Source organism: Cherax quadricarinatus, chromosome 11 (genome assembly GCF_038502225.1).
Source record: "Cherax quadricarinatus isolate ZL_2023a chromosome 11, ASM3850222v1, whole genome shotgun sequence".
NCBI classification, from domain to species: domain Eukaryota; kingdom Metazoa; phylum Arthropoda; class Malacostraca; order Decapoda; family Parastacidae; genus Cherax; species Cherax quadricarinatus.
In genome coordinates this window covers 4,580,163-4,605,980 of record NC_091302.1, presented here as the reverse complement: position 1 = coordinate 4,605,980, position 25,818 = coordinate 4,580,163, and the positions used below count along the sequence as shown (strand labels likewise).

Genomic DNA, 25,818 nt, shown 5'->3' with positions numbered 1-25,818 from the left:
CTCCTGCGTTCCAGGGAATACAGGTTTAGAAACCTCAAGCGCTCCCAGTAATTGAGGTGTTTTATCTCCGTTATGCGCGCCGTGAAAGTTCTCTGTACATTTTCTAGGTCGGCAATTTCACCTGCCTTGAAAGGTGCTGTTAAGAGTGCAGCAATATTCCAGCCTAGATAGAACAAGTGACCTGAAGAGTGTCATCATGGGCTTGGCCTCCCTAGTTTTGAAGGTTCTCATTATCCATCCTGTCATTTTTCTAGCAGATGCGATTGATACAATGTTATGGTCCTTGAAGGTGAGATCCTCCGACATAATCACTCCCAGGTCTTTGACGTTGGTGTTTCGCTCTATTTTGTGGCCAGAATTTGTTTTGTACTCTGATGAAGATTTAATTTCCTCATGTTTACCATATCTGAGTAATTGAAATTTCTCATCGTTGAACTTCATATTGTTTTCTGCAGCCCACTGAAAGATTTGGTTGATGTCCACCTGGAGCCTTGCAGTGTCTGCAATGGAAGACACTGTCATGCAGATTCGGGTGTCATCTGCAAAGGAAGACACGGTGCTGTGGCTGACATCCTTGTCTATGTCGGATATGAGGATGAGGAACAAGATGGGAGCTAGTACTGTGCCTTGTGGAACAGAGCTTTTCATCGTAGCTGCCTCGGACTTTACTCTGTTGACGACTACTCTCTGTGTTCTGTTAGTGAGGAAATTATAGATCCATCGACCGACTTTTCCTGTTATTCCTTTAGCGCGCATTTTGTGCGCTATTACGCCATGGTCACACTTGTCGAAGGCTTTTGCAAAGTCTGTATATATTACATCTGCATTCTTTTTGTCTTCTAGTGCATTTAGGACCTTGTCGTAGTGATCCAGTAGTTGAGACAGACAGGAGCGACCTGTTCTAAACCCATGTTGCCCTGGGTTGTGTAACTGATGGGTTTCTAGATGGGTGGTGATCTTGCTTCTTAGGACCCTTTCAAAGATTTTTATGATATGGGATGTTAGTGCTATTGGTCTGTAGTTCTTTGCTGTTGCTTTACTGCCCCCTTTGTGGAGTGGGGCTATGTCTGTTGTTTTTAGTAACTGAGGGACGACCCCCGTGTCCATGCTCCCTCTCCATAGGATGGAAAAGGCTCGTGATAGGGGCTTCTTGCAGTTCTTGATGAACACAGAGTTCCATGAGTCTGGCCCTGGGGCAGAGTGCATGGGCATGTCATTTATCGCCTGTTCGAAGTCATTTGGCGTCAGGATAACATCGGATAGGCTTGTGTTAATCAAATTTTGTGGCTCTCTCATAAAAAATTCATTTTGATCTTCGACTCTCAGTCTGGTTAGCGGCTTGCTAAAAACTTGGCCTAAAATGGGAGTCAAAGTCGGCAAAATCGCCGATTCGTAAATATCGCTGACACATCAAAATTCGCGAGAGCATAATTTTGTCAATTTTCCATCAAATTTCGTACTTTTTGTTTTATTACCTTCACAAAAAGATTCTCTACCATTTCTTAAGAAAAAATAACAAATTTTTTTTTTTAAATTCTTGGACAGTGGGGCACCACTTCAGATTTTGGCCTTGGACCCTGAAAGGGTTAAATACGTATTACTAAATTGTAATACATCATAATGTAAATTATTTTTTAAATTGTTCCATTGTAATACCAAATTTCATTGTTTTAAATAGTACTAAACTGAATACATCATATTATAAATTTTTTTAAATTGTTCCACTGTAATACTGTAATCTTTATAAACTAATTCAATAGTGTAATAAATCTCTACTAGACTTATCAAAGCCATGTAGCATTATCTGATAGAATATTCAGTTCTCTTGTACTCTAACTCATCTGATGACCATATGAACTATTATTGTCTCCTAATCTTAAGTTAATCTTTAAGTTTGCCCGAAATGCACTGCATACAAAGGGGCTTTTGGCATGCACACCTAACTATTATATTACCCTGCACAACCATGTATCATGTCAAAATAAACATCTTAATTTTAATTACATTTCATCATTTGTATTTAGGGTTCACTACTATCCATGGTTTTGGGTATCCATGGCAGGTCTTGGAACTTATCCCCCTCAGATACGGGGGTCCTACTGTCTCTTATTAGTTTTTCCTTGCCTCATCTTAGTGTCCACATCATGTGTTTTATTTATAATATTAATGTAGAAATTTTTCCTACTTGACAGCTGGATAAGAAAGCATGTTCAGCCATCCATGCTGTCAACTTGCGGAACTATTTGGGTGCGCAGGGACGTACTCATAGGGAGGAACAGGCTGATGAATCCGATGAATTCCTAGAATTGTTTGATCACGATATTACCTACATCGAAGGAGGTCGCACAGCCTCAGGATTTTTCACTGTGGAAGAGATGGTAAGTTAGATGGTTGGATGTTTTGTTCATGTGGAAACAGAAAATTATGCTTGCTATGGGCTTTTGCTCAGTGCTTAAGGATCCAATGGCATACTGGTGCTGACTCTGCTCAGTACCAACGATTGACTTACATTTGCTGCATATCCATGGTTAAGTGTTTTGATTTTCAACACATTGGCCGTCTCTCACTAAGGTAGGGTGATCCAAAAAAGAAACGCTTCCACCATTATTCACACTGTCACTGTCTTGCCAGAGGCATGCAGATATGATAGTTTAGATGTCCCTTCAAACAGCAAACATCCCCACCCTTCCTTTAGAGTGCAAGTGCTGTACTTCCCACCTCCTGGACTCAGATCTGGCTAACTGGTTTCCCTGAGTCCCTTCACAGAATGTTACTTTGCACACACTCCAACAGCTCATCAAGCCCCACAAATCATTTGCCTCTACTCATTCCTATCTAACATGCTCACATATTTTTTTTTTTCAATGCACTGGCCATAACCCACTGAGGTAGGGTGACCTAAATTTAGTAATTCATACAGGAGAAGAGGTTAGACTCACACATACCTGCTGGATATGCCTAAGCATTTGCAGGCATACCAATACTGGCCCTGCTGCATACCAGTGATTGACTTACCGGTATTACTCACCACTAGTAAAGTATCTGCTGGCATACCAAAGCTATTTTTTCCATCCTGTTAAAAATCTCAAGATCACTGTGTAGTGTCCTAGAACATTAGTACAATCAATAAGTGTTTTAGCTATCATTTCATCTGGGTGCTGATTTATTTTCATTTTTTTTTTCAGTTAATTAAGGCTTATCTTGTTTTCATTAAAGTAATGCCATTTTTCTACATCTATGATCATTTTTGATCCTTTAAGAAGTGCGGCTTTCAGAGAAATGTTTTTCTTTAATAATACATCTTAATTTCTTTTACCACTATGATAACCCAGAGAAGAAATTCCACCGGTTACTCCCTTGCTGTTTATCTAGGAGGACACAGAGTAGATGTTGACCTGCATCATCCTTACACCACTTTCAAGGTGATGCCATGTACATCCCAGCTTTCAGAACTCAAGCTTGGTAACTGTTGGGGTCCCTCCATTCCCTGTCCTCGTGTAGTTTTGTCTGAGCTCAATGCTAGTGCAGTTGGCAACAAAAAGACACAGGTTCAGTCCCAGGTGTGCGCAAAATGTATGGGCTAGTCTCCTAAAATGTGTTGCCCTTGTTCAGTTAGCAGTAAATAAATACCTACGAATTAGTCGACTGTTGTGGGTTGCCTCTTAGGAAATGTACCTAAGGACCTCAGTGGAAATAAACCACACAATTTGACTTTCTTGGGTTATTAACTCTCTGGGGGGGGGGGGGTACTACCGTTCTGCCAAGTGAGTGTAAAACGAAAGCCTGTAATTGTTTTACATGATGGTAGGATTGCTGGTGTCTTTTGTCTGTCTCATAAATATGCAAGATTACAGGTACGTCTTGCTGTTTCTACTTACACCTAGGTCACACTACATGTTTATTTATACACACTTATCTGAGTTTTCTTTGATTTTATCTTAGTTCTTGTTCTAATTACTTTTCATTTTATATCCATGGGGAAGTGGAATAAGAATCTTTCCTCTGTAAGCCATGTGTGTTGTAAAAGTCAATTAAAATTCCGGGAACAATGGGCTAGTAACCCTTTTCCTGTAATAATTGCTAAAAAGAATAATAATAAGAAAATTGTCAAAGTGGGAAGTCTGAATGTGCGTGGATGTTGTGCGAATGATCAGAAAGAGATGATTGTGGATGTTATGAATGAGAAGAAGCTAGACGTCCTGGCTTTAAGTGAAACAAAGCTGAAGGGGGTGGGTGAGTTTCAGTGGAGAGGAATAAATGGGATTAGGTCAGGGGTTTCTAATAGAGTTAGAGCTAAAGGAGTAGCAATAATGTTGAAGGATAAGGTATGGCAGGAAAAGAGGGACTATAAATGTATTAATTCAAGGATTATGTGGAGTAAAATAAAGGTTGGATGCGGGAGGTGGGTTATAGTAAGCGTATATGCACCTGGGGAAGAGAGAAGTATAGAGGAGAGAGAGAGATTCTGGGAAATGTTGAGTGAATGCGTGGGGAGTTTTGAACCAAGTGTGAGAGTACTTGTGGTTGGGGATTTTAATGCTAAAGTGGGTAAAAATGTTGTGGAGAGAGTAGTAGTTAAATTTGGGGTGCCAGGGGTAAATGAAAATGGGGAGCCTTTAATTGAGCTATGTATAAAAAGAGGTTTGGTAATAAGTAATACATATTTTATGAAAAAGAGGATAAATAAATATACAAGGTATGATGTAGCACGTAATGAAAGTAGTTTGTTAGATTATGTATTGGTGGATAAAAGGTTGATGGGTAGGCTCCAGGATGTACATGTTTATAGAGGGGCAACTGATATATCGGATCATTATCTAGTTGTAGCTACAGTTAGAGTAAGAGGTAGATGGGATAAGAGGAAAATGACACAAGTAAGAGGGAGGTGAAAGTGTATAAACTAAGGGAGGGGGAAGTTCGGGTGAAATATAGGCAACTATTGGCACAAAGATGGGCTGGTGCAGGTATGAGTAGTGGGGGGGTTGAAGAGGGTTTGAATAGTTTTCAAAATGCAGTATTAGAATGTTGGACAGAAGTTTGTGGTTGTAGGAGGGTGGGTGCAGGAGGAAAGAGGAGTGATTGGTGGAATGATGAAGTAAAGGGTGTAATAAAAGAGAAAAAGGTAGCTTATGAGAGGTATTTACAAAGCAGAAGTGTTATAAGAAGAGCAGAGTATATGGAGAGTAAAAGAAAGGTGAAGAGAGTGGTGAGAGAGTGCAAAAGGAGAGCAGATGATAGAGTGAGAGAGGTACTGTCAAGAAATATTAATGAAAATAAGAAAAAATTTTGCAGTGAGTTAAACAAGTTAAGAAAGCCTTGGGAACAAATGGATTTGTCAGTTAAAAACAGAGTAGGGGAGTTAGTAGATGGGGTGATGGAGGTTTTGAGTAGATAGCGAGAATATTTTGAGGAACTTTTAAATGCCGATGAAGAAAGGGAGGCGGTAATTTCATGCATGGGCCAGGGAGGTATACCATCTTTTAGAAGTGAAAAAGAGCAGGATGCGAGTGTGGGGCAGGTGCATGAGGCATTATGTAGAATGAAAGGGGGTAAAGCAGCTGGAACTGACGGGATCATGACAGAAATGTTAAAAGCGGGGGAGGGGACATGGTGTTGGAATGGTTGGTATTTTTCTTTAAAAAATGTATGAAAGAGGGGGGGAAGGTACCTAGGGATTGGCAGAGAGCTTGTATAGTCCCTTTATATAAAGGGAAGGGGGACAAAAGAGATTGTAAAAATTATAGAGGAATAAGTTTACTGAGTATACCAGGAAAAGTGTACAGTAGGGTTCGGGATGTGTAGATCAAGTGTTTACATTGAAGCATATATGTGAGCAGTATTTAGATAAAGGTAGGGAAGTTTTTATTGCATTTATGGATTTAGAAAAGGCATATGATAGAGTGGATAAGGAAGCAATGTCGCAGATGTTGCAAGTACAGTATATGGAATAGGTGGTAAGTTACTAAATGCTGTAAAGAGTTTTTATGAGGATAGTGAGGCTCAGGTTAGGGTGTGTAGAAGAGAGGGAGACTATTTCCCGATAAAAGTAGGTCTTAGACAGGGATGTGTAATGTCACCATGGTTGTTTAATACAGTGGTCCCTCGATAATCGTAGGGCTTGAGAGTCGTAGATTTCGGAAATCATAGCGATATTTTCGTATAAACATGGGCTCGCTAATCGTAGAGTGACTCGCGAATAGTAGTTCGTCTGGGACAGGTACACACAGCCCCGAGCCGCCTCACACTCCATTCCCAGCCAGTGTGCCATTGTTTATCAGTGAGTGAGGATGATCCCACAAGTTCATACAATACATTTCATAATATTCCATTCGTTTTAGTGTTTGCAACTGCTAAATAAGTCACTATGGCTCCAAAGAAAGCTTCTAGTGCCAGCCCTTTGGTAAAGAATGTGAGAAACACATATAAATTAAGAAAAAGTTTGTAGAAAAATACGAAGGTGGTGGTGGTAGAGTGGAAGCAGTTGATAGTGGTTGATGGTGGTAGAGGGTGGTAGTGATGGTGGTAGCATTGTAATAGTGGTAGTGATGGTGATAGCATTGTAATAGTGGTAGAAGGTGGTAGCGATGGTGGTAGAGGGTGTCTTTTTCAGCAATTCTACCAACTCCTCCAATGTTGGAGTTATATAGGGCTACAGAAAACACCGCCGCCTCAGCTGCTGCTTCACCACCATTATGGACGGCTTACTCTCAGTGGCCCTTATATACCCAACAACAACACAACACCTCTCGTGACATACATAATGACTTATTCATTCTAGAGTATATTCCATGTTTCTATGTTATTAATATTGTTTATTATGTCATATTAGTTGAATTGTGATAGATAAATAAGCCACAGAGTTGATATTAGTGTCATATTCTCCAACAATAAACTTGCCATCCCTCCCTCACACAAACTTGATAAATGAATCTCAGCATGGATTCACGAGAGGTCGTTCCTGCCTGACAAACTTACTGACGTTCTTCAATAGAACATTTGAGGCAGTTGACAGTGATAAGGAATATGATATTGTTTATTTGGATTTTAGTAAAGCCTTCAATAGAGTACCTCACAAGAGACTCTTAAGAAAAGTGGCAGCTCATGGTATAGGAGGTAAAGTTCTAGCATGGATTGAGGCATGGCTTACCAATAGAAAGCAGAGAGTTACCATTAATGGAGTGAAATCTGAATGGGGATTAGTCACTAGTGGCATTCCACAAGGATCAGTTTTAGACCCTCTCTTGTTCATAATTTACATTAATGACCTTGATGAAGGGATTACGAGTGACATGAGTAAATTTGCTGATGATACAAAGATAGGCCGTATAATTCACTCTGAGGAGGATATCAATGAACTCCAGGACGATTTGGACAAATTAATGTCTTGGTCTGAAAAATGGCAGATGAAGTTCAATGTGGATAAGTGTAAGGTACTTGCCCTTGGTAATGAAAATAACCCTCGAAGCTATAATCTAGGTGAAGTTGAGCTTGATCATACAGAATGTGAAAAAGACTTGGGAGTCATGGTAAGCAGAAATCTAAAGCCAAGACAGCAGTGCCTTAGTGTGTGCAACAAGGCCAACAGATTACTTGGATTTATCTCAAGAAGTATAAGTAACAGAAGTCCAAAAGTTATTTTACAGCTCTATACATCACTAGTGAGGCCTCATTTAGATTATGCTGCTCAGTTTTGGTCCCCTTACTACAGGATGGATATAGACTCATTAGAGAACATACAGAGAAGAATGACTAAAATGATTTACTGTGTAAGGACCCTCCCGTATGAAGATAGACTCAAAGCCTTAAATCTCCACTCTCTGGAGAGGCGTAGAATAAGGGGAGATATCATTGAAGTGTATAAGTGGATGACGGGCATAAACAAGGGAGATATTAATAAAGTACTGAGGGTGTCGAACCAGGTAAGAACCAGGAATAATGGATTTAAGTTGGATAAATTTAGATTTAGAAAGGACATAGGTAAGTACTGGTTTTCTAACAGAGTTGTAGATGCGTGGAACAGTCTTCCCAGTGGGGTGATAAAGGCTAGGACCTTGGGTAGCTTTAAGAAGAGACTGGACAAATATATGAGTGGGAGGGGCTGGGTTTGATTGGTGTCATTGGGTACGGGAGTTATTTCTAGGGAAGCTTTAGGTAGTAGTCGTTTTGATAAGGATCTGCCTCGCATGGGCCAGTAGGCCTTCTGCAGTGTTCCTCCATTCTTATGTTCAAGAAGATCATAAGAAAGGAGGAACACTGCAGCAGGCCCTTTTTGCCCATACTAGGCAGGTCCTTTACAATCCTTCCCACTAAGAACATAACAATGGACGAACACTGCAGGTCTATTGGCCCATACAAGGCAGGTCCTTATCAAAATGACCTCTACCCAAAGCTACCCAAGAATTTACTCCTGTACCCATTGACACAAATCAAACCCAGCTCCTCCCACTCATATATTTGTCCAAGCTCTTCTTAAAGCTACCTAAGGTCCTAGCCTATATCACCCTACTAGTAAGTGTGATGTTAAATAAGAACATAAGAACTTAAGAAAGTAGGAACACTGTAACAGGCCTGCTGGCCTATACTAGGCAGGACCTTCACAAATCCAGCCCACTAACAGAACAAATGCTACCCAAGCAATAAGCTCAGGTGCAAGTCCGACTCAAATCCAACCCCTCTCACTCATGTATTTATCCAACCTAAATTTGAAACTACCCAATGTTTTAGCTTTGATCACCCTACTAGGCAGACCGTTCCATTCATCAACTACCCCTATTCCCAGTGTTCATTTATATATTTTATTAGTGCTTTACATTTATTTGGCATTCTTTTCTGCATGTAAATCTATAAGCTAGGTAAGTGACCCCTGAAATGACCTAGAGTCCTTATGGAGGGAGATTCCCCTTCCAAACAATAACCTCTCTTCCCTTTCTCCTCCTCCCTGTCTTCCATTCATCAACAACAGCCTTCAATAAAGGTAATTCTCATGTTGAATGTTCATTCTTTTGTGCGTGTACATCTATCTTTAAGGTAAAAAAAAAAAATTGTTGTTGATACTTCTGGGTGTCAGGAACAGATTAATTGTATTTACATTATTTCTTATGGGGAAAATTGATTCAAAAATCGTAGATTTTGATAATAGTAGCACCTCCAGGAACAGATTAAATACGAAAAACAAGGGACCACTGTATATTTATAGATGGGTTGTAAAAGAAGTAAATGCTAGGGTGTTCGGGAGAGGGGTGGGATTAAATTATGGGGAATTAAATACAAAATGGGAAGTGACACAGTTACTTTTTGCTGATTATATTGTGCTTATGGGAGATTCTGAAGAAAAATTGCAAAGGTTAGTGGACGAATTTGGGATTGTGTGTAAAGGTAGAAAGTTGAAAGGGAACATAGAAAAGAGTAAGGTGATGAGGGTATCAAAGGAATTAGATAAAGAAAAAATTTATATCAAATTGGGGAGGAGGAGTATGGAAGAAGTGAATCTCCATGACTATGGTGCTCTTCGCACCTACTCCTAGGTTGAGGGACTGATTACCTCATCTTCTGTACATAGTTCTACTGTCTTCAAGTTATGTCCTAGAATTTGTATTGATAAAGCCACTGGATGGCGAAACGTCTACAATAAAGATACCCAGATGTTGCACATGTGTCTTAGATTATGCTGCTCAGTTTTGGTCCCCTTACTACAGGATGGACATAGACTCATTAGAGAACATACAGAGAAGAATGACTAAAATGATTTACTGTGTAAGGAACCTCCCGTATGAAGATAGACTTAAAGCCTTAAATCTCCACTCTCTGGAGAGGCGTAGAATGAGGGGAGATATCATTGAAGTGTATAAGTGGATGACGGGCATAAACAAGGGAGACATTAATAAAGTACTGAGGGTGTCGAACCAGGTAAGAACCAGGAATAATGGATTTAAGTTGGATAAATTTAGATTTAGAAAGGACATAGGTAAGTACTGGTTTTCTAACAGAGTTGTAGATGCGTGGAACAGTCTTCCCAGTGGGGTGATAGAGGCTAGGACCTTGGGTAGCTTTAAGAAGAGACTAGACAAATATATGAGTGGGAGGGGCTGGGTTTGATTGGTGTCAAGGGGTACGGGAGTTATTTCTTGAGTAGCTTTAGGTAGATGTCGTTTTGATAAGGACCTGCCTCGTATGGGCCAGTAGGCCTTCTGCAGTGTTCCTACATTCTTATGTTCTTATGTTCTTATGTGAATGTTTTCAGATATTTGGGAGTTGATGTGTCAACGGATGGATTTATGAAGGATGAGGTTAATCATAGAATTGCTGAAGGAAAAAAGGTGAATGGTGCATTGAGGTATATGTGGAGGCAAAAAATGTTATCTATGGAGACAAAGAAGGGAATGTATGAAAGTATAGTAGTACCAACACTCTTCTATGGGTGTGAAGCTTGGGTTGTATATGCTGCAGTGATGAGGCAGTTGGAGGCAGTGGAGATGTCCTGTCTAAGGGTAATGTGTGGTGTAAATATTATGCAGAAAATTCGGAGTGTGGAAATTAGGAGAAGGTGTGGAGTTGATAAAAGTATTAGTCAGAGGGCTGAAGAGGGGTTGTTGAGGTGGTTTGGTCATTTAGAGAGAATGGATCAAAGTAGAATGACATGGAGAGCGTATAAATCTGTAGAAGGAAAGCGGGGTAGGGGTCGTCCTCGAAAAGGTTGGAGGGAGGGGGTAAAGGAGGTTTTGTGGGCGAGGGGTTTGGTCTTCCAGCAAGCGTGCGTGAGCGTGTTAGATAGGAGTGAATGGAGACAAATGCTATTTGGGACCTGACGAGCTGTTGGAGTGTGAGCAGGGTAATATTTAGTGACGGGATTCAGGGAAACCGGTTATTTTATATAACCGGACTTGAACCCTGAAAATGGGATGTACAATGCCTGCACTCTAAAGGGGGTTTGAGATATTGGCAGTTTGGAGGGATATATTGTGTATTTTTTATACATATATACTTCTAAACTGTTGTATTCTGGGCACCTCTGCAAAAACAGTGATTATGTGAGAGTGAGGTGAAAGTGTTGAATGATGATGAAAGCATTTTCTTTTTGGGGATTTTCTTTCTTTTTGGGTCACCCTGCCTCGGTTGGAGACGGCCGACTTTTTGAAAAAAAAAAAATTGTAAGTAAAACATAGTTCATATTCGGGCTGTGGCCCGTACGTTGGTTTGCGTGCAGCCAGCAGTAACAGCCTGGTTGATCAGGCTCTGATCCACCAGGAGGCCTGGTCACAGAACGAGCCACGGGGACGTTGACCCCCGGAACACTCTCCAGGTAAACTCCAGGTAATACCATATTCATTTAGGATGTCAGGTCATGCTAATATAGTACTACTTTTGGCACAGTTTAGTTTCAGATAAAAGATAATGTTTGCCTCAGAGATGAAAACCATTAAATATTGTTTTCTTATTTTACAGGAATATCCACTTCGTTTGTATCGTGTCTTCCCAACCACCATTGGCATCCATCTAGAGACAGTGGCTTGTGTCGCAGAGTCCTTGGACCCTCGCCATGTGTTTTTACTTGATGATGGTAAAGACATATATGTTTGGCAAGGGAGTAAAGCAAAGAAAACACTAACCACCAAAACCAGACTATGTGCAGAGAAGATGAATAAAGAAGAACGAAAGAATTCGGCAGAAATTCATACACTGGTGCAAGGAAAGGAGAACAATGATTGGCCACAATTTTGGGCAGCTCTTGGGCTTGAAGAAGGTGAAGAAGAGGATCTTGAGATTGAAGAACATGTAGATCACAAATTTGTTCCTGTTGTTCCAAGGCTTTACCAGGTTGGACTAGGTATGGGCTACCTTGAACTTCCCCAAGTTGATGTACCTGAAGGCAAATTGATTCAGAAATTACTTAGTACAAAGAATGTATACATCTTGGACTGTTTTTGTGATGTATTTGTTTGGATTGGTCGTAAATCAACTCGTTTAGTAAGAGCTGCTGCCCTGAAGCTGTCTCAGGAGTTGCTGAAAATGATAGTTCGACCCGAACATGCAGTGACTACTCTTGTTAAAGAAGGAACTGAGCCACAGGTTTTCAAGACAAAATTCAATGGCTGGACAGATGTTATCGATGTTGACTTCACACGTACTGCAGAGTCAGTGAGGAAGACCGGAGCCAATCTAAAGGATTGGGCTGCTAAACAAGAGACCAAAGTGGATCTGAGTGCCTTGTTCACACCTCGACAACAACCAATGACCTTAGAAGAGGCTCAGCAGTGTATGGATGAGTGGAACGATGACTTGGATTCAATGGATGCCTTTGTGTTGGAGGGTAAAAAGTTTGTCAAGCTTCCTGAAAATGAACTCGGGCATTTCTATTCCTCAGAGTGCTATGTATTCTTATGCCGTTATTGGGTGCCTGGAGACCCACCAGAAGATGAGAAAGAAGAGGAAACTGAACCAGAGGATGACTTTCAGTGTGTGGTGTATTTCTGGCAAGGAAGACAAGCTTCTAATATGGGATGGTTAACATTCACTTTCAGTCTTCAGAAAAAATTTGAAACATTATTTGGAGATAAGCTTGAGGTGGTGAGGATGCATCAGCAACAAGAAGCTGTAAAATTTATGGCTCACTTCAAGAGAAAGTTTGTCATACATACAGGAAGACGTCGGCAAGAGAAGCAGCCAGTTAAAATGGAGGAAGAGCCTCAAGAAGTCAATGCCAAGGCAGTTAAGCCCAAATTTAAGCCCAAACAAAGACCAGAACCAGTGCCAGAGGAACCTCAGAAGCCTCAACCAGAACTTTTCCACATGCGATCTAATGGCTCACCACTCTTCACACGCTGTATCCAGATCAGGCCAAATGCTGCTTCTCTCAACTCAGAGTTTTGTTATATACTGAAGGTTCCCTTTGGACAGGACGATGACAGTGGTATTGTATATGTGTGGTTGGGTGAGAAAAGTGATGAAGAGGAAGGAAGACTAGCAGAAGAAGTTGCACAAGAAATGTATGACCCAGAAAAGTACAGTCTTCAGGTGTGTTTTCCTTTTTTCTTTGTTTTATAATTATGTATCCCAGTAGGAATACCTTATGATTTATGATTTTCTAGCTATTTAGCTTTGGTTTCTGTATATTCAGAGTGTGCTAGTTTTTGCATGAACTTCAACCTGTGCACCATTTATGTTAAGTTCTTAAAATTGTTCCCTTGGAACAATTTTAAGAACCAATTTCTTAGTAGTCAGGTGTGGGGTTCTGTATATGTATTGCAGTATCAGATAGGCAAAGCCAAACAGTATTGCACAGGAGGTGTGATTCCTTTGTATTTACAACTTCCCCATGATTATTGGAATAATAGTGCCGCAGTACATACACAGTACTGTACTAGAGGCTCGTGCTACACATGCACATGCTTCAGATGTACTGTATATTCTACTAGGCATGACTAGACCTTAAGGAGACAGTTTTCTGTTGATATTCTTGTTGTGATAAAAGAGGCGCTGTCAAGATATTTTAATGAAAATAAGAAAAAATTTTGGAGTGAGTTAAACAAGTTAAGAAAGCCTAGGGATCAAATGGATTTGTCAGTTAAAAACGGAGTAGGGGAGTTAGTAGATGAGGAGATGAAGGTATTGGGTAGATGGCGAGAATATTTTGAGAAACTTTTAAATGTCGACGAAGAAAGGGAGGCTGTAATTTCATGCACTGGACAGGGAGGTATACCATCTTTTAGGAGTGAAGAAGAGCAGGATGTGAGTGTGGGGGAGGTGCGTGAGGCATTACGTAGAATGAAAGGGGGTAAAGCAGCTGGAACTGATGGGATCATGACAGAAATGTTAAAAGCAGGGGGGAACATAGTGTTGGAGTGGTTGGTATTGGTTTAATAAATGTATGAAAGAGGGGAAGGTACCTAGGGATTGGCAGAGAACATGTATAGTCCCTTTATATAAAGGGAAGGGGGACAAAAGAGATTGTAAAAATTATAGAGGAATAAGTTTACTGAGTATACCAGGAAAAGTGTACAGTAGGGTTATTATTGAAAGAATTAGAGGTAAGAGAGACTGTAGACTTGCAGATGAGCAAGGAGGTTTTAGAGTGGGTAGGGGATGTGTAGATCAAATGTTTACATTGAAGCATATATGTGAGCAGTATTTAGATAAAGGTAGGGAAGTTCTTATTGCATTTATGGATTTAGAAAAGGCATGTGATAGAGTGGATAGGAAAGCAATGTGGCAGATGTTGCAGGTATATGGAATAGGTGGTAAGTTACTAAATGCTGTAAAGAGTTTTTATGAGGATAGTGAGGCTCAGGTTAGGGTGTGTAGAAGAGAGGGAGACTATTTCCCGGTAAAAGTAGGTCTTAGACAGGGATGTGTAATGTCACCATGGTTGTTTAATATATATTTATAGATGGGGGTTGTAAAAGAAGTAAATGCTAGGGTGTTCGGGAGAGGGATGGGATTAAATTATGGGGAATCAAATACAAAATGGGAATTGAAACAGTTGCTTTTTGCTGGAAGATTCTAAAGAAAAATTGCAAAGGTTAGTGGATGAATTTGGGAGTGTGTGTAAAGGTAGAAAGTTGAAAGTGAACATAGAAAAGAGTAAGGTGATGAGGGTATCAAATGATTTAGATAAAGAAAAATTGGATATCAAATTGAGGAGGAGGAGTATGGAAGAAGTGAATGTTTTCAGATACTTGGGAGGGGTGGGATAAAATTATGGGGAATTAAATACAAAATGGGAAGTGACAGATACTTTTTGCTGATGATACTGTGCTTGTGGCCGATTCTAAAGAAAAATTGCAAAGGTTAGTGGACAAATTTGGGAGTGTGTGTAAAGGTAGAAAGTTGAAAGTGAACATAGAAAGGAGTAAGGTGATGAGAGTATCAAATGATTTAGATAAAGAAAATTGGATATCAAATTGGGGAGGAGTAGTATGGAAGAAGTGAATGTTTTCAGATATTTGGGAGTTGACATGTCAGCAGATGGATTTATGAAGGATGAGGTTAATCATAAAATTGATGAAGGAAAAAAGGTGAGTGGTGCATTGAGGTATATGTGGAGGCAAAAAATGTTATCTATGGAGGCAAAGAAGGGAATGTATGAAAGTATAGTAGTACCAACACTCTTATATGGGTGTGAAGCTTGGGTTGTAAATGCTGCAGTGAGGAGGCGGTTGGAGGCAGTGGAGATGTCCTGTCTGAGGGCAATGTGTGGTGTAAATATTATGCAGAAAATTTGGAGTGTGGAAATTAGGAGAAGGTGTGGAGTTAATAAAAGTATTAGTCAGAGGGCTGAAGAGGGTTTGTTGAGGTGGTTTGGTCATTTAGAGAGAATGGATCAAAGTAGAATGACATGGAGAGCGTATAAATCTGTAGGAGAAGGAAGGCGGGGTAGGGGTCGTCCTCGAAAAGGTTGGAGGGAGGGGGTAAAGGAGGTGTTGTGGGCGAGGGGTTTGGACTTCCAGCAATTGTGCGTGAGCATGCTAGATAGGAGTGAATGGAGACAAATGGTATTTGGGACCTGACAAGCTGTTGGGGTGTGAGCAGGGTAATATTTAGTGAAGGGATTCAGGGAAACCGGTTATTTTATATAACCGGACTTGAGTCCTGGAAATGGGAAGTACAATGCCTGCACTCTAAAGGAGGGGTTTGGGGCATTGGCAATTTGGAGGGATATATACGTAGTGGACGTGGGAGTGGACGTGTCAGCGGATGGGTCTATGAAAGATGAGGTGAATCATAGAATTGATGAGGGGAAAAGGGTGAGTGGTGCACTTAGGAGTCTGTGGAGACAAATAACTTTGTCCTTGGAGGCAAAGAGGGGAATGTATGAGAGTATAGTTTTACCAACGCTCTTATGTGGGTGTGAAGCATGGGTGATAAATGTTGCAGCGAGGAGAAGGCTGGAGGCAGTGGAGATGTCATGTCTGAGGGCAATGTGTGGTGTGAATATAATGCAGAGAATTCGTAGTTTGGAAGTTAGGAGGAGGTGCGGGATTACCAAAACTGTTGTCCAGAGGGCTGAGGAATGGTTTTTGAGGTGGTTCGGACATGTAGAGGTAGAATGGAGCGAAACAGAGTGACTTCAAGAGTGTATCAGTCTGTAGTGGAAGGAAGGCGGGGTAGGGGTCGGCCTAGGAAAGGTTGGAAGGAGGGGGTAAAGGAGGTTTTGTGTGCGAGGGGCTTGGACTTCCAGCAGGCATGCGTGAGCGTGTTTGATAAGAGTGAATGGAGACAAATGGTTTTTAATACTTGACGTGCTGTTGGAGTGTGAGCAAAGTAACATTTATGAAGGGGTTCAGGGAAACCGACAGGCCGGACTTGAGTCCTGGAGATGGGAAGTACAGTGCCTGCACTCTGAAGGAGGGGTGTTAATGTTGCAGTTTAAAAACTGTAGTGTAAAGCACCCTTCTGGCAAGACAGTGATGGAGTGAATGATGGTGAAAGTTTTTCTTTTTCAGGCCACCCTGCCTTGGTGGGAATCAGCCAGTGTGATAATAATAATAAATATACATATATACTTCTAAACTCCTAGGTAGTAGGTTGATAGACAGCAACCGCCCAGGGAGGTACTACCGTCCTGCCAAGTGAATGTAAAACGAAAGCCTGCAATTGTTTTACATGATGGTAGGATTGCTGGTGTCCTTTTTTCTGTCTCATGAACATGAAAGATTTCAGGTACGTCTTGCTACTTCTACTTACACTTAGGTCACACTACACATACATGTACAATCATATATATATATATACACACCCCTCTGGGTTTTCTTCTATTTTCTTTCTAGTTCTTGTTTATCTCCTCTTACCTCCATGGGGAAGTGGAACAGAATTCTTCCTTCGTAAGCCATGCGTGTCATAAGAGGCGACTAAAATGCCAGGAGCAAGGGGCTAATAACCCCTTCTGTATATATTACTAAATGTAAAAGGAGAAACTTTCGTTTTTCCTTTTGGGCCATCCCGCTTCGGTGGGATACAGCCGGTGTGTTGAAGGAAAGAAAGAAGACTTCTAAACTATTGTATTTCTGGGCACCTTTGCAAAAACAGTGATTATGTGTAAGTGAGGTGAAAGTGTTGAATGATGATGAAAGTATTTTGTTTTTGGGGATTTTCTTTCTTTTTGGGTCACTCTGCCTCGGTGGGAGACGGCCGACTTGTTGGAAAAAAAAAAAACATGCATGTGCAGTACATGTGTTTTCCATTTAGCTACTGTATTTTCCAGCAGAGTTTTTAATACAATAGGAAATAATTTAAATGGATAGAATACATATTACTGGTACAGTATGAGTACTGTATATGTAAGCACCAGTTTGATATATTTTATTATGTATTTTACTAACATGTTTTACCAAAATAAGATTCATCATAATTAAGTGAAAAAAAATTTTTTTTTTTTGTATTGTACTTCGGAAGGTCGTGAGAGAAGGTGAGGAACCGGAGAACTTCTTTTGGATTGGCATTGGTGGTTGTAAACCTTACGATAAGGACGCAGGATACATGTGCCACACGAGACTTTTCCGATGTTCCAATGAAAAGGGATACTTCGCTGTCTCAGAAAAATGTTCAGATTTTTGTCAAGTAAGTTTTTTGTATGTACTGTTACATATCTTTAATGTATGTCGCAGTGTGTTCATAAGCATTGTTGTTGTGATGATCGTAACAAAAAGTATAAAATAGGTTCAATTTATGCACAAATAACCATGCGTTACTGTGACTAGTTAGTGATCCAAGTCATACCGAAACATTGTCATAAAGTTTTTTCTTTGTGTTGGTTATTTGTGTATTGCTTCAGTCATGGTATTGTGCCTTTGTGTTCTTTAGGTTTAATTTAATAAAAACTGTTCAGTTAAATTTTAAATGCAGCATTTAATGCCAAAGGTACACCATTCAAAGGTACACCAACTCCTCTCAGAGTTGTGAAAATGCAGTAGTATGCTCGAAACTTGATCTTGTCAAACAGGACTGAAGTACACTGATATACCTGTCACTTGTTTTGAAGGTTCTTCTATCTTTGAAGCCTGGCCTGAGACTTGGCTGCCTTGTTAATTGTCTGCTTATTCAGGCTGTTGCTGTTTTTAGTCAGTTTTACAATCATATACATATGAAAGATGTGTAATAGGGCTCATAATGTTTTCCCTAGATGATTGAGTTAGTAACTAGCAAGGTCACACATAGTAATACAGTGGACCCCCGCATACCGATTTTAATCCGTGCAAGAGGGCTCATTGGTATGCGAAATAATCGGTATGCGAATGAATTTTCCCCATAAGAAATAATGGAAATCAAATTAATCCGTGCAAGACACCCAAAAGTATGAAAAAAAAAATTTACCACGTGAAATATACATTTTCCTACACACAAAGAGAAGGATACATGCACAATAGTAGAGTAGTACATGCACAGTATATATTGTGCATGTACTAGTCTACTAAATGAAGAATAAATGACACTTACCTTTATTGAAGATGCGCAATGACTGATGAGACACTGTGTCCTGGGAGTGCCTTTTCCTCCTGAGTACTGTAGGTCCTGTTTGGTATTTTCTTCCAGAACATGCCTTATCACACTGTGTATGTTACTACGATTCTTAAATCTCTCAAACCAACCTTTGCTGGCTTTAAATTCACCAATATGAGCACTAGTTCCAGGCATTTTTCCCTGTTCACCTGGGTGTTAGTCGACTGGTGTGGGTTGCATCCTGGGAGACAAGATTAAGGACCCCAATGGAAATAAGTTAGACAGTCTTCGATGACACTGACTTTTTTGGGTTATCCTGGGTGGCAAATCCTCTGGGGTTAATTGTTTCTTGGTATATTCTCAATAAGCCACACCAACAACAGTGCTACAGCAGCAGCAGACGATGCTACAGCAGCAGCAGCAGCAGCAGCAGCAGACGATGCTACAGCAGCAGCAGCAGCAGACGATGCTACAGCAGCAGCAGCAGCTGACAGTGCTACAGCAGCAGCAGACGATGCTACAGCAGCAGCAGATGATGCTACAGCAGCAGCAGACAATGCTACAGCAGCAGCAGCAGCTGACAGTGCAGCAGCAGCAGCTGTACCACCAATAGTAGCGATGGTTGATTGGGGTTTATTATACAACTTGGCCAGCTCGGAGACACGCACTCCACTTTCATACTTATCAATGATCTTTTTCTTCATCTCTATAGTAATTCTCACCCTTATTGCTGTAGGGTTGGCACTAGAAGCTTTCTTGGGGCCCATGGTCACTTATTTTCCAGATAAAATCACCAAAAACACTGTAATAATACGAAATGTTACGATTGTATGCTTGGATGCTACCGCGGAGGCTGGCTGGTAAACAATGCCACCGGCGGAACATGTGAGGCTGGCTAAGGCGCACATTGGACGCGTTTCGGACGAACAGCGGTGAGCGGGTTTTTAAGCGGTATGCGAGGCAAAATTTTTGCGATTAAAGCAAGCGGTATGCGGATTAATCGTTATGTGATGCCAACGGTATGCGGGGGTCCACTGTAATGGTAGAAATACTGACAAAATATTAAGTAAAGGGACATAGATGCCACAATAAAATGTCACATTTGCATCTGTGTCCATTTACCTAATAAGGTCACACATGTGTTTAGGGTCTGGATATTTCTGATTCAGCCTAAGCATACTCAGTGTAGGTTGTGACTGTTTAACAAACGACTTTTTCACGAAGAGGAAACATTTTGATCAGTCTTTGATGATATTACTCTGGGATGGGATACAATAACATAATAGTGTAAGGCCTTGGAAATAAATGGTATAAAATACCATCACAATGGAAATATAAACACATATGCAGTATAATGTGATCCTTTATTGACAACGTTTCGCCCACACATTGGGCTTTTTCAAGTCACAAACAGATCTACCTGGGGTGGAAGATACACGAGTATTTATAGGTTCAGAATGCTGGGTCAGGTGGAGAATGCTGCATGTGATGATCTACCGAGTGGGGTTATAATATAAAATCTTGGGTAGCTTGGAAGGGAGATTGGATAAGTATGTGAGTAGACCTTCTGCAGTGTTCCTCCATTCCTATGTTCTTATGTGGGATAGCAATGAAGAAGTTTCTTGGCAAGTGCTTCAGCTATGTTATAGAAGCCATTGTTCTGGTTGAAGTTGTTGGATATAGAGATAAGCGATGATTCCAGGATTCTTCAGTATTGAGTGTTGTTTTCTCTGGCGATAAGTCTTGAGTTTCTGTAGTTGATTAAATGGTTGTGTGAATTGCGATGTTGTACACAGGCATTCCTTGGATCGTCAGACCTGCTTGCATATTGGTGTTCTGAAATATGTGTTTGGAGGTCTCTTGATGTCACCATACCCAGCAACCCCAGACCTGCCAGAATGTACGGCCTGACAAAAACTCACAAGCCTGGTATCCCGCTGAGGCCCATATCTTCGGGAATAGGCAGTGCTCCCCATCAACTCTCAAGAATTCTCACAAATCACCTCTCTAAACTCTTGGGCACTATCAGTCCAGCACATCTCAAACACTCAGGTGATCTTCTCAATCGCATTCGCAACATCAACATCAGGAACAAGAAACTTTCCAGCCTTGACATAGCTTCCCCATTCGCCAAAGTACAGTGGACCTCGCCTAACGATGGCATCGCATAACGTTAAATCCGCCTAGCGATACATTTTAACGCAAAAATTTTGCCTCGCCTAGCTCTAAAAAACTCGCTCAACGCAATTCGTCCGAGACGCGTCCACGTGCGGCCTGAGCCAGCCTCACTTGTTCCGTGGGTGGCAGTGTTTACAAGCCAGCCTGCGCGGTCACATCCAAGCATACAATCGGAACATTTCATATTATCACAGCGTTTTTAGTGATTTCACCTGCAAAATAAGTGACCATGGGCCCCAAGAAAGCTTCTAGTGCCAACCCTGTGGTAAAAAGGGTGAGAAATACTATCGTACCACAGTCAGCTGCTGCTGCACCACCGTCAGCTGTTGCTGGACCAGTCAGCTGTTGCTGCACCACAGCTGCTGCTGCACCTCGGTCAGCTGTTGCTGCACTACAGTCAGCTGCTGCTGCACCATGGTCAGCTGTTGCTGCACCACAGTCAGCTGTTGCTGTTGCTGCACCACCATCAGCTGTATTACTCGAAGATGTGGAGAGTGTGTTGTTGGTATGGCTTAACATGAAACATTTACCGAGAAACGATTAACCCCAGAGGGTTAGCCACCCAGGATAACCCAAGAAACTCGGTGCATCATCGAGGACTGTCTAACTTATTTCCATTGGGGCCCTTAATCTTGTCCCCCAGGATGTGACCCACAACAGTTGGCTAACACCCAGGTGAACAGGAAAAAATGCCTGGAACTAGTGCTCATATTGGTGAGGTTAGTGGGGAGGATGTGGAAGAGTTGGTGGAGGAGGACAATGAAGAACTAACCACTGATGAGCTGCTAGATCATCTTCAACAGCAAGAGGCCAGACCTGAGGAAACTGCTTCGGAGGAGGGGAGAGAAATTGAAGAAGTTGCCTACTTCAAAGATTAAGGAAATGTGTGCAATGTGGTTTTAAAGTGCATACCGTTTTTGATAAAAATCACCCTGACACAGCTATTGCAAGCTGTGCTGTTGACTATTACACTGACAATGTTGTGAAACACTTTAGGAAAATCATAAAGGAACGAGAGGTACAGGCCTCTATGGACAGATATGTTGTGCGACAGAGGTCCAGTGACTCTGAAGCTGGTCCTAGTGGCATTAAAAGAAGAAGGGAAGTAACCCCGGAAAAGGACTTGCTACCTCAAGTCCTAATGGAAGGGGATTCCTCTTCTAAACACTTAGACCATCCACACTCTCCCCTCCCATCCCATCAATCATCACCAGATCTTCAATAAAGGTAAGTGTCATGTATTGTACATCTCTTCTTCAGTTTGTGTGTATTAAAATTAATATTTCATGTGGTAAAAAAATTTTTTTTTCATACTTTGGGGTGTTTTGCACGGATTAATTTGATTTCCATTATTTCTTATGGGGAAAATTAATTCGCCTAACGATAATTTCGCCTAACGTTGAGCTCTCAGGAACGGATTAATATCGTTAGGCAAGGGTCCACTGTACCTACTACACAAGCCATCGATCTCTTGCGCAGGAAAATTGACGATTCACTTGATCTTCCTATTCCAGCCAGTGATTTCATCGACCTTGTTGAACTATGTGTTGGCTTTACATGTTTCTCTTTCAAAAATCACCTCTTTCAGCAGACTTTTGGACTACCCATGGGTTTGCCACTCAGTGCCATCCTGGCGAACGTATACATGGAACATCTGGAAGCCGAGCGTTTTTCCACCATTATTCCTTGGTCTGTCACCTGGCTATGTTATGTTGATGACATTCTCCTCATAACTCCCAGATGCTTCAACGTTCAAGCTCTCCAAGACATGCTCAGCCAGGTCGAGCCCTCAATCCAGTTCACACTTGAAGAAGTCGACAACACTCTTCCTTTCCTTGATGTTCTTCTCTGCAAAGCTGACCATGAACTTCGTTTTAAAGTCTGTCGAAAACCCACCATCCAAAATGATCTTATCCACTTCTACTCTCACCATGACACCAAAACTAAACGTGGTGTAATTATAGGCTTTTTCCTGTGTGCACTCAGAATCTGCAACAGTGAGTTCCTTGAGGAAGAATGCACTATAATTGAACAAGTATTTTCCAAACTTCACTATCCTCGTCACTTCATCAGAGACTGCAGACGACAGGCATTAAACATCTTCAACACACCCAGGGAAGACACTGCCGATAAGAGATACATAGTCCTCCCCACCAACTCCATTGCCAAACACGTTTCCAACATCTTTTTCAGTACCTCATTCCAGGTATCTACCTCCACAACCACGACCATCAAGGACATTACCAGTAATAGACAGGACAAGCTTCCATCCTCTGCAGGGGTATACATAATCCCTTGTAATGACTGCAGCAAATTATACATGGGTGAAACATCAAGAGACCTCCAAACACATATTTCAGAACACCAATATGCAAGCAGGTCTGATGATCCAAGGAATGCCTGTGTACAACATCGCAATTCACACAACCAATTAATCAACTTCAGAAACTCAAAACTTATCGCCAGAGAAGACAACACTCAATACCGAAGAATCCTAGAATCATCGCTTATCTCTATATCCAACAACTTCAACCAGAACAATGGCTTCTATAACATAGCTGGACCACTTGCCAAGAAACTTCTTCATCGCTATCCCACATAAGAACATAGGAATGGAGGAACACTGCAGAAGGTCTACTCACATACTTATCCAATCTCCCTTCCAAACTACCCAAGATTTTAGACTATAATCCCACTTGGTAGATCATCACATGCAGCATTCTGAACCTGACTATAAATACTCGTGTATCTTCCACCCCAGGTAGATCTGTTTGTGACTTGAAAATGCCCAATGTGTGGGTGAAACGTCGTCAATAAAGGATCACATTATACTGCAGATGTGTTTATATTTTCAGTGTAAGGCCTTGATGAAGAAACTTCAGGATTAGTATCTGAAGCAAAATTGTTCTATAACCTATCTCGAATTCTGCAAGTTTTCAAATAAGTTTTTTAGTATAACAGATATTGAAATCCACTGTAATGTCTTCAATACTCAAGACTTTACATTAATTATTATCACTGGACCACAAGCCTAAATTAAATTAAATTACTTGGAATCAAATACAAAATTCGAGTTGACACAGTTACTTTTTGCTGATAATGTTGTGCTTTTGGGGAATTCTAAAGAAAAGTTGCAACAGTTAGTGGGTGAGTTTGGGAGGGTGTGTAAAAGTAAAAAGTTGAAAGTGAATATAGATAAGAGTAAGGCGATGAGGGTATCAAATGATTTAGATCAAGAAAAATTGGATATCACATTGGAGGGAGGGAGTATGAAAGAAGTGAATGTTTTTGGATATTTGGGAGTTGACTTGTCAGCAGATGGGTTTATGAAGGATTAGGTAAACCGTAGAAATGATGAAGGAAAAAGGTGAATGGTGTGTTGTGGTATCTGTGAAGATAAAGAGCATTATCCATGGAGGCAAAGAAGGGAATGTACAAGAGTATAGTGGTACCAACACTCTTATGTGGGTGTGAAGATTGGCTTGTAAATGCTCCAGTAAGGAGGCAGCTGATGGTAGTGGAGATGTTGTGTCTAAGGGCAATGTGTGGTGTAGATATTATGCAAAGAATCCGTAGTGTGGAAATTAGGACGAAGTGTGGAGTTACTAAAAGTATTAGTCAGAGGGCTGAAGAGGGGCTGTTGAGATGGTTTGGTCATTTACAAAGAATGGAACAAAGTAGAATGACTTGGAGAATGTATAAATCTATTGGGGAAGGAAGGCGGGGTAGGGGTCATCCCTGAAAAGGTTGGAGGGAGGGGGTAAAGGAAGTTTTGTGGGCAAGGGGCTTGGACTTCCAGCAAGCTTGCATGAGTATGTTAGATAAGAGTGAATGGAGACGAATGGTTTTTGGGACCTGACAAGCTGTTGTTGGAGTGTGAGCATTCTAGAAACTGGAAAAATTTACAGTGACATGAGTGTCACATATTGACAATAAAACCCGCACTGTTAGGCTATACCTGTAAATATATTGTCAAACATGCTGTGCTCGCTGATACAATCCTCTCTGAAATACAATGAGAGAATAGTAACAACAGTAGACACCAGTAAATAGAGTTAAGTGAAAGGACACAAATGCAACTAATGTGACATTTTATTGTGGCAACGTTTTGCTCTCCAGGAGCTTTATCACACTGTAACGGCTTGATAAAGCTCCTGGAGAGCGAAACATTGCCACAATAAAATGTCACATTAGTTGCATTTGTGTTCTTTTACTTAAAATATTGTCAGTAATTCTACCAATATTAATGTAGTACGTATATAGAATTGCCAGTTAGTAATTTTCTGAGTTGCTACTTATGATTAGTAATGTAAATATATGGTGATTAATATTTTTCATTTGAGTTGCCAATTAGTACTTTCCTGAGTTGCTACTTATGAGTAGTAATGCAGATACAGTGGAGCCTCAGCTTACGAGTTTAATCCGTTCTGTGACCTTGCTCATATCCTGATCTGCTCATATGCTGAGTCAAATTTTCCTCATTTAAATTAATTGAAATGTCATTAATCCGTTCCAACAGAATTCTTGCTCTGGGAGGCAGGACAAAAATACTTCAATATGATGCTAATATCAACTCTATGGCTTATTTATCTATCACAATTCTTCTAAAATGAAATAATAAACAATATAAATAACATAGAAACCTGATATATACTCTAGAATGAATAAAATATGTCACTATGTGACAAGTGGTGGTGGCCATTCCCTACCTCAACGGCCACCTTGTTGTGGGTCAGCGGGGGAGACCTCCTACCATCCCCTGCCATCCCCCGACACTCCTGACACCACCATCCCAGCTTTTGTGAATGCATGTTCAGTTCCACTTCTCTCCTACAAGCTAGCTGTGTTGTGAATTGTGTTTTGATCTTTTAATTACCTTATCTCGTATCTGCCAAGCAATCATGACACCCAGTAAGCATACCAGTGTTGCTGAAAGTGGCAAGAAAAGTTATAAGCATTTAAGTCTTAGAATTAACGAAGGAAACAGAGACAAGACATAACCAGTGGCGGTAATGAAGCGTCACTTTGTGCACATAAAATGAGGTAAATATGAGTTTGTGTGATTGACTGACTGACTTAATGAATGACTTACTGACTTGACTTACTGACTGACTGACTGACTTGACTGAATGACTTACTGACTTGACTGAATGACTGACTTACTGACTTACTGATTTGACTGATTTGACTGACTGACTTACTGAATGG

The 25,818-nt window shown here is 40.9% G+C and overlaps 1 protein-coding gene across 1 annotated transcript in view; it reads left to right on the top strand.

Moving 5' to 3' along the window:
• Window positions 1-25,818, top strand: part of fliI (FLII actin remodeling protein) — a 140,045-nt gene that overhangs the window by 99,743 nt on the left and 14,484 nt on the right. Inside the window, exons 10-12 of the mRNA XM_070083904.1 lie at window positions 2,193-2,378; window positions 11,443-13,011; window positions 17,389-17,553. Of these exons, the coding sequence (XP_069940005.1) occupies window positions 2,193-2,378; window positions 11,443-13,011; window positions 17,389-17,553 (1,920 nt within the window). The remainder of the gene's footprint in view (window positions 1-2,192; window positions 2,379-11,442; window positions 13,012-17,388; window positions 17,554-25,818) is intronic.